Source organism: Periophthalmus magnuspinnatus, chromosome 19 (assembly GCF_009829125.3).
Source record: "Periophthalmus magnuspinnatus isolate fPerMag1 chromosome 19, fPerMag1.2.pri, whole genome shotgun sequence".
NCBI classification, from domain to species: domain Eukaryota; kingdom Metazoa; phylum Chordata; class Actinopteri; order Gobiiformes; family Gobiidae; genus Periophthalmus; species Periophthalmus magnuspinnatus.
The window spans coordinates 22,286,699-22,296,542 of NC_047144.1; the positions used below are offsets into that span (position 1 = coordinate 22,286,699).

The 9,844-nt window shown below is 39.3% G+C and overlaps 1 protein-coding gene across 1 annotated transcript; it reads right to left on the reverse strand.

Moving 5' to 3' along the window:
- Window positions 1–631: 631 nt before the first annotated feature.
- LOC129457172 (uncharacterized) lies at window positions 632–7,935 on the reverse strand. The gene is made up of 9 exons (XM_055229643.1): window positions 7,894–7,935; window positions 6,963–7,079; window positions 6,627–6,789; window positions 5,433–5,625; window positions 4,335–4,430; window positions 3,615–3,710; window positions 2,926–3,045; window positions 2,770–2,850; window positions 632–2,662 (listed from the first exon to the last, which is right to left on the reverse strand). Exons 4-9 carry the CDS (start codon window positions 5,550–5,552, stop codon window positions 2,180–2,182), a joined length of 996 nt encoding a protein of 331 aa, XP_055085618.1. The 5' UTR covers window positions 5,553–5,625; window positions 6,627–6,789; window positions 6,963–7,079; window positions 7,894–7,935; the 3' UTR covers window positions 632–2,179.
- Between the last annotated feature and the right edge of the window lie 1,909 nt (window positions 7,936–9,844).

Consider the following 9,844-nt stretch of genomic DNA (forward strand, 5'->3'; position numbering starts at 1 on the left):
CAAATGCATCTTATTCCTAACATTTAACAGTCTATTTATGTTTATGAAGACACAGATATGAGAATGGAAAGTTGGCGAGAGCTTACCTGGTGAGTCTGACTTATAGCCTGATTCCTGGTCTTGCTCAGTTTCATTTGAGTCTAGAGGATCTTCATCTTGGTCACTGTCAAAGTGCACATTCTCTGTGGAGAGATGAATATGAGTAAACACACTGCCCAAAGAACTGTATGAAACATTTAAAACTCTCAAAAGGAAAAAGTGAATTTGATTAAAGGTATTATTAAGTAAAGGCAAGTATTAAGAACAAGAAAAAAGTGCATTGCTTAAGACTTTAAAAAAAAACAACAACATTCATAATGAGTGTATTCAGGCATATGGATGCCTCACACATTTGAGACTCAACACTTGGACATGCTTTTGAGGAGTCAGTCACATGAAATCTATGAATTTTAGAGGGAACATATGCAAACATAAGTGACTATAATTTGCAAATACAATAAAAAATGTATGCATGCTACTGTTGATTTGAGAGAGCCAAAATAGAAATGACAAAGACAAATGTTTGATACCTTCTGGATTAATGTTGATCTCATCAAGGGACATTCCTTTGAAGGCTGCTACACGCCCCTGCTCCAGAGCCAAGAGTACTTTGCTGATTTTAGCAAGTTGGAGAGTTCCTTCGGGAAGTCTATAAAACTGCCTGTGCACCCTAATGTCATGCCCTAAAAAGTCAGCAAGCTGATCTAACTCAGTATTACTTAGGTTTAAGACCTGAGACAGGGTTGCAGTTTGTTTCCGTAGTTTTGTTGAAGTCAGACTGTCAGGGCTTTTCGCACCACAAGCCTTGGCAAAGTACCGAAGACTATCAGAGCCGCGGTAGCAAGTCAAACTGGATGGTCTTGCAAATAGGTATATGTTCTCTGTGAGAATCCCACATTCCTGTCGTTTGCTGACAAGCAAATCCAATGTTTGTTGCATTGCCGGACTCAAAAGCACAGGGACCTTTCTTCCACGTTTGCCTCTAATCTCCAGTCTTCGGAAATGCTGACAGAGTCTCTTCTCTAGATCTGAAAGGGCAAGATTCACATCCTCCTGTGAATCCGACACATTTTGGGATGTATAGGCAGAGAGAGGAATTTTTGATACTTCTCCAGATCTGCGTCGGTTAAACAAAATAACTTGTGTCAAAATAACCTTTGTCAGCTGTGTGTATGTCTGAAGCGATGTGACTGAGGACAGCTTGTGGAAAAGATCTTCTTGCTCAGCATCCAAAAAAGAGTGAAGTGTTTGGACGTCTTTTGTAAAAGGGAGCAACTGTGGCCTGTTCCACTTTGACTCATTAAGAGTTCTAAGGGACGCGGATGATATTAGTTCATTCCACCTGGCTTCGTAAACTCTGCGAAATGTTTGAGCTTCCTTTGCTGCATTTTCGTCACCAATCACATTGGCACGGCTTTCAACAAGCAAGGAGACTTTTTGCAAGCTATATCCAATCTTCAAAGCTAGACTTGGGCAACTGTAGGAATGCTTTTCAGAATTGTACCCTGCCACTTCTTTTACAGCTTGAACGACATGCATAAAATTTGCAGGTTGTACGTGCTCTTTAATAGTCTTCAGGTGAGTGGTTTTTCTCGAGCACAACAGCAGTCTTCCAAGCTCCCTCAATTTCTGACGTATATACTCATGTTTGCTGGGATCATATCCAAGCTTATTGTACAGATGTTCACCATATTCCATTATACAGGCATCAGATTTGATTGCATGGAACACATCATCTTGCAACATGTTGTTGATTAGCTTCCACAGCTGAGCCGTTGTTCCCGTTGGTGGAGGAGTTCCATAGCCACAGAGGGCCTGGATACGTGTTCTACCAGGTTTCACTGGAATACAAGGTTTGAATTTGCACAGTTTCATGTGCCTCCAAAGGACTTTCCTCAGGAAAAGACCCTGACAATATGAACAATGTAGATAGTCCTCAGCTTGAACAGGTTGACTGGGCTGCTGTCGTGCTACAAGAATTCCAACACCAGAGTCCAGAACTTGCACATTGTGTGAAAAATTGCCCTTGTTTCTTAAATGTTCCAGCTGTAGTAGTCTTTCCTTAGAGTTTTTCGGGAAGGAAAAAGCCCTTGCAACTTCTGCCTCATCTTGATGAGCACGTTCCAAATGCCTTGCCATCTTAACAAATCCCTTTTTTACAGTACAAACAGTATTGCTTTTTGCTGTACATTCTAGATCCATCATCTTTTTTAAAAACAGCAGGTATGAAAAGTGAACTGTTGTTTGTTTTACTTATAGAAGAATCTGTACAGGGTAGGTTTTGCTCTGAATTTGATGCAGAGTTTTCTATTATTGGTTCAGTCACTTGCTTGCTTGAACATCTCTTATGACTCCTGTTTTGTTTCCTTACACGTGATCTCCCTCTCTCACTTTTCTGATTTTTTGTATTGTCCAGTTCAGCAAGTGATTGTGACTCCTTTCCAGTGTGCACTATCATGCTTGGAAATCTGAGCTTATTAATTTTCTCATCAGCTATGAGCATCTCACTGGTGTCTGTATCTTCAGAAGAGTCTTCTCCACTTTTAGGGATGTACTTTTCTCCGCTGTCATCCGAGGTGGAATCAAATAGCTCATCTGAATCATAATCAAGGGGCGCTCTCATCTTAAGGAAAGAGAAATAAAATGAATAAAGCAGGTAAACGCCGTAAACAATATTGTGCACATTTAATACATGGAAACAACCATCAAGTGTTTATTTAAAGTGCACACCTCTATGCTTTTTGTTCTCCTCAGCTTTGGAATAGATGTGTCAGTGATGGTCAAGTCACATTCAGTGGATGGACCTGATGCCTGAGGTGTAAATAAACCTGCTTAATTATATAGCACTAATACACAAAATGAACAATGACAGTGTAAAGACCTTACCTCACAGCTTTCGGTTAGCTGTGAAGAAACAGTGCATTGAGTTTCTGCTTCATTAGAATTTGTAATATTTACAACAGGAGAGCTTCCAGCTCTTATTCTTGTAAGTCCTTCATCCTTTGCCTGTGGAAGGCAAAAAAAAAAGCATCAACATTGAAGTGACAGGTGTTATACTTACAAGTAACAAAATCAATGTGCGTGCAATTTGGAATCTACAATAAAGAATGATTGTGCCCGCAGGAAAAAAAATGTGCTTGGAAACAAAACTTGCACCAAATTCAAAACCATATTATTACTGAGAAACATTAGCCCCCACAAATAATGTGCGCAAGACACAAACTACAGTAGATTACGGAATGCGTGTCCCCACAAAGTCAGAAACCCGGAGTGTGTTTGGAGTCCCCACCAGGTCGGAAAAAACAGTGTGTTTGGAGTCCCCACAAAGTCAGAAAACCGGAGTGTGCTTAGAGTCCCCACGAGTAATGTGTTTACGACAATATCCAGATTCAAGTATGCAGTCCCAATGCAGAGTGAAGTCGGAGTCCCCACCAAATCAGAAAACCGGAGTGTGCTTAGAGTCCCCACGAGTCAAAAAAAACAGTGTGCTTGGATCCATGTCCCATTATACAGTTGAACCAGTCTGGACTAAAATAGCACAAGAACTAAACAGTGCTGTTCACACTGACTCTTACTTGTACAACGAGTACTGGAGGTGACTCTGGAGTCATCTCTACAGGTCTGGACAGGTGAGGATCAGATGACTTGGCTGCTGGAGGTTGTTCCTCAGTCTGCAAAAAAAACATCAACATGAATAGTGGAGTTTCTCAAAAGAAACTTGTCAATTTATATTCAATAAGAAAATGGTTTTGACGTCAATGTTTAAGTCCATCTGGCTCCAAGTCATACATTTATCATAAACACATTTTCACCTGGACTTAGCTCAATGTTATGTGTATCAGGTTATAGTCAACATGAAATGTTACAGGAATAACCCAAGTTCTGGTTGAAGAACCGTTGTGAATTACAAAGACACACTGTGCTTGGGCTACAGTCTTACTCTAGCTGCCACGGACCCCACGAGTAATGTGTGTATGACAATATCCAGATTAAAGTATGCTGTCCCAATGCAGCCAGCAACCAGAGTGAAGTTGGAGTCCCCACCAAGTCAGAGAACTGGAGTGTGCTTGGAGTCCCCACGAGTAATGTGTGTACGACAATGTCCAGATTCAAGTATGCAGTCCCATTGCAGAGTGAAGTCGGAGTCCCCACCAAGTCAGAGAACCGGAGTGTGCTTAGAGTCCCCACGAGTCAAAAAAAACAGTGTGCTTGGATCCATGTCCCATTATACAGTTGAACCAGTCTGAACTAAAATAGCACAAGAACTAAACAGTGCTGTTCACACTGACTCTTACTTGTACGACGAGTACTGGAGGTGACTCTGGAGTCATCTCTACAGGTCTGGACAGGTGAGGATCAGATGACTTGGCTGCTGGAGGTTGTTCCTCAGTCTGCAAAAAAACATTTTATATTCATATATACAGCATAAATCTGTAAATATAAATCTAAATATAATATGTAATACAAGTATGATACACACATTATATATATATATATATTATATATATATATATATAAAAAGTTCCACACAAACCAGGCTTGCTAGATGCAACAAGTTATCAAGCCTTTAAAAAAAGTCACAAACAAGTTATCTGAGCACTTCAATTAAAAGTTATTGTTTTGTCCATTGATTAAAAAGTCCGTGTTACTGCAGAACAAATGCCATATTTTAAATAATAGCCTAATAAACTATACAAAAAACTCATACTATACAAAAAACTCATGAAAAAGTGGGGCTTATCAAAACAGCATGTTCCAATAGGAAATAATCTTCTGAATTTCTACTACTAAGTTATTTTAATACAATTTTAGTCCAAAACAAAAAATGTTGCATTGCACCTGTGTGGCAAGTTTCCTACACATTGACCACATGGCATCCCCATATACAATTAATCATCCATGGTTAGGTGAAGACAAGTCCTTTGTCTGTTTTTGGTTAGAAGACACCTCTTCTCCTATAAATACTGCTGACTGGTGTGACCGATTGACCCAAGAGACAACTTACGTGGGGTGAAGGTGACACTTCAAAAGTTTTCCTATAGGTCTGCTGAAGCTCCACCCCCTGCGGGGCTTGCCTGCATCCTACAAGCAACTTTATAAAAACTGTATGTTGCTCCTGTTATCTCTATCTCTCTCTATACTTAGACATACTGGACATATGGATTAGACATATGTATTTTATATCACAAGAGACAGCCGAAACTCTGGCTGGTATCATGATACCATGCATAATATTAAACTTAATTCTTTTATATAAGAAACCTTTGGCCTCCATCATTTTTATTCTGCAACCAGAAAATCATGCTTCCAGTGACATTTCCTTAAACTGATTACTTGATCCATTTAAGGAAAAAAGTCCAAGGGGAAAAAAATGACCATCAGTAAATACATACCTGTGTTCTCCATGGACAATCACTTCCACCATAGTCATATGTTACTTCTTCTCCTGGCTGAATGTCCCTTGAAGCAAACAGACAGAGGTGTGGTTTGGCCTCATGCATAATCCTCTTCATTTTGCAATTCGGATGACGGTGGTCATCGTTGACAAGTCGTCCCAGGCTGCCATCTTCTTGTGCTGCGTCAATGCTTAAAAGAAAGATTAAAGCTGTCATATTACCGGTAGTGCATTAATTGCAATTAATTTATTAACTACCGTCATAGTTAAAGTGTTATACTTTTTAATCGCATTATTATTATTTTTAATCTCTGACTTCTGTTTCCATTTTCAAGTTGCATGTGAAGCCTAATTGGCTGTCATGGATCTGGTTGGGGACTAACTATGTTTTCTTTTGCCTATTTGAAGTATTTTCTTGATGGTATTCAGCATTTTTTTCAGTTGTAGAAGTTCACTCAGTGCTTAGTAATTGTATAACTCAGAACATGTTGATAGTATTTTATGTGCACCTGATGTTTCAGCACTTTACTTCAGTTGTACACATTCAGTCAGTGCTTAGTAATTGTATAGCTCTATATGTTGAGAGCATTTGAGCATTTTTGTATTTAGAGATCGACAAAAGTACAGTGATATCTCCTGGTGATCAAAACTAGTCTCAAATACAGAGGGATGTAAACAGCTCAGAAAGCATCGGTTCATATGTGAAAAACAATAATGGGTTCATAAAGCCATAATTTTTTTTGTTGTATATCAACCTTTTGCATCCGCTACAATAATATAATTGATTTAAATGAAAAACAAAACAGAAAACTCATGTTGAGGGTTTTCCTCATGAATTTTTGGTCAGATTAAAAATATATTAATTAGATTAATAAATTACATAACATAAATAATTAATTTCATACTTTTTTTAATCTATTAACAGCACTGAGATATATATATATATATATATATATATATATATATAAAGCTTCTGCGTCAAAACTTTTAAGTTCCAGCCTTGCATTTTAAATGTTTTAATTCACTATGCCCATGTCCTTATAAATGCTTTATAAGCATGTAAATAGAATAGTGCCATGGAACGAGTACCTTCTTTCTGTTCCTGTTGAGTTTCATTTTGCACATGAGACAAAGAATACCCTCTCCATCTAATTAGAAATGAAAAATGGGCAGTGTAGCATTCAGAATTTACCATCACATCTTCTCTCTCCAATAGAAGTCAAACATGAAAACGGTACATCTTTGGTGATAGGTCCTCTTCCTCCTTTCTGCCTCCTCAAAATTTATCAACTTCCCTCTGTATTCCACCACAAAATCTCCTTTTGAGAAATGTGACTTTGCAAAGACCCCTCGCCCTGTGCAAACAAATAATACAAATTGTTAAAACCTATGAATTGAAATACAACCTATTAAATACATACATAACATAACCATGTCATCATAACTCATGATAAACAGATGTTTTATAATCTACACAAGTGATGTCATGGACTAACATTTGGCATGTAAAAAAAACAACAGACAATACCTTTATAGGAGTTGATGTACATAATTTCAAGTTCTTCTGTTTTATCAACTGCTTTCTCAATGTGGTCTGTCGCATCTTGGAGGGGAGTCCTCCGCCTTCGTCTTCCAGCCATCAGAACTGTATAATATAATTAAAACACAAGACCAATTAAGGAGCAGTCCTTGATTTTGCACATGAACAGGGTCTCACAAAATTGAAAATTGTAATATATGGTTCAAATGCATCCAAACTTTTCTTCATGCACTTATAACACCCCAAATTTTTCTCAAGTCCGTTTCAAATGATGTTACACAACTTATCTGACTGTCACAATAACGTCAAAAACTGCAACTTGCCTGATTATAAAAAATGTAAAGGTTTTCAAGAAGTACGTTTGGGGGGAAATTTACATTTTGAAATAGACTAAAAGGACAAAACACTTTATTTTGTTTGTTTGTTTTACATTACAAAAATATTACTGCATTGCAAATTAATGAAATACATTGTCAAATTGAAAACATATTCAAATAGTATTACAAAACGCATTTTCAATTTGCAAAATACATGTGAATTTAATAATTAAAATAATTAATAATCTTCCATAGACGAAGCTCATGTAAAAGTGGGGAAAAAAACAAGTGGTACCGGTGAAAACTACCGAGCCACGGGACACAGCGCTCAGAACCAGGGCTGTCACGGGTAAATCGGGACGGGTGGTCTAATCTACCGGACACGTGCGTGCACGTATGTCCCGCATGCACGGGCTATACAACTAGCCTCAATGCTAAGATAGGATAGCTAACCTCATGTTAGCACATATATATCACATATATAGCACATCCACAAGTACAGAATTCACTCTATTAACGCTAACACATCAATCACGCGCTAGTTGCATTTCTCATAATAGTAGCTGGCATGCTTTTAACGAGACAAAGTTAACATAACTCACCTGTCGTGATCACAACAACTCCCCACACCTCCGCGCTGACACTTCCTCCTTCTCTTCCGCCAATTATGTCACGTGTTCGCAACTATTGCTATTCGCAAACGTGACAAACATGTCACGTTTGCGAATAGCAACTAAAACTACCTTACAAACGTGTCCGATCGATATGTTTTTATTTGACCTTTTTTATCCTAATATCTGTCTGGCGAAAAGAAAGTATTTACACTCTGCGATAGAGAAAAATAAAAAAATAAAAAAATGAACGTGACCCCGATTGTTGCCTTCTTCCGGGAAGAACGTCCTATCAGAGCACGTGAATGATTAGATTGACTGTGTAAACAGCCTATAGGAAACAGTGCTGCGCTGTAGTTGACGGACTGTAAGAGAGAGTTGTTCATCATGTATAACACGGGTTTAATGGACAATTTGTTGACTTTTTGTGATGGGAATATAAAATACAGCGAACGCGAGAGTGGCACGTGTGTCTGGGCTGTACAGAGCTGTCACAAAGATGACCACGATGTTGAACAGAGCTCCGCTCCACGTCACTGTAAGTCTGCTGCTGATTGAACACGTCAATCATTTTTAACTTTATGAAAAGCTTTATCATGTTGAATACAAATAGGTATTCCCGTGATTTACCGTTGGTAAATGTTAGCTATTAGTTGTGAAATATGGCGGAAAAAATAGCTAATTCCTATTAATTCCTAGTAATGGTGCATCAAGGAAATTTTCTTTCTTGATAATTTAATTTGTCTGTTAACTTAGTGCTTTTAATTCCTATTGATAGTATATTTATAAATAGTAATATTTATTATTTATAACACTCATCAAGGGTCAGGGGGACTTAAAACAGCCTAAATCCTTCATTGTGTGTTTGAGCATGCGCAGTAAGCCAAGTGTGTAACTTACATGCAGTACCATGTCTGACGATTGGGGGCGATACTGAGGTAAACACACTTAAGCACATTTTTCCGGTTTTTATGACATGGTGGGGTTAACCTTAAAAATCGGCCTACGCCATTGCTGTGACCTTCTTATCATTGAATTCAATGGTCACCTTGGTGGGGTCCAGCATTTTGGTCCCCACCAAGATTTTGGTCCCCACGTCGTTGGTGGGCTGTCAGGTGCCGGTCCCCATCATGTAATAAAAAAAACCACACCCCCACACACACACACACACACCCACACACAATGGGTAAGAGAGAGAGGTAAGGGGGGTGGTGGAAGACCCCAGGCTCTAAAATTGACACACACACACACATACACCCCCCCCCCACACACACACACACACACACACACCCACACAATGGTTAGGAGAGAGGTGAGGGGTGGACACATCTACACACATCTACACACACACACACACACACACACCTACACACACATATATACACGTCTACATACAGACGCGTACAGAACACACGCGCGCACACACACACACACACACATCTACACACACAGACGCGGCGTACAGACTTCCTACTCCCCACGGATCGGAGTCGTCCAACAATCGGGTCCTCCGGAGCTTCGGTCAAACCGTATACAGGGCCGCTACATGACGAACGCGCAGTGTAAAATATAGAAAAAATATATTATTATTATTTATTTTATTTTATTTTTTTGGCCAAATTCGTATAAAAATCCATCTCGAAGGAATAAATCTAACGCACGCAAGCAAGCACGCATGCAAGCACGCATGCAAGCACGCATGCAAGCACGCATGCAAACAAAAAAAACAAAATGTCTCACTACTAAGCATCCCGCGCGGCGGCGGCAGCAGCAGCTAGGTTGATGATTTTTTTTTTTTTTTTTAAAAACAACAACCCCAAACCATCGAGAACAAATACATAAAAGCAAAAGAAATCCCTCCAACTCAGAGCGGTCATGTCCCGCACGAGACGCGGGCTCGAATTCACGCCTCGGTACGCGACGGGCTCCTCGGAGCCCGGGC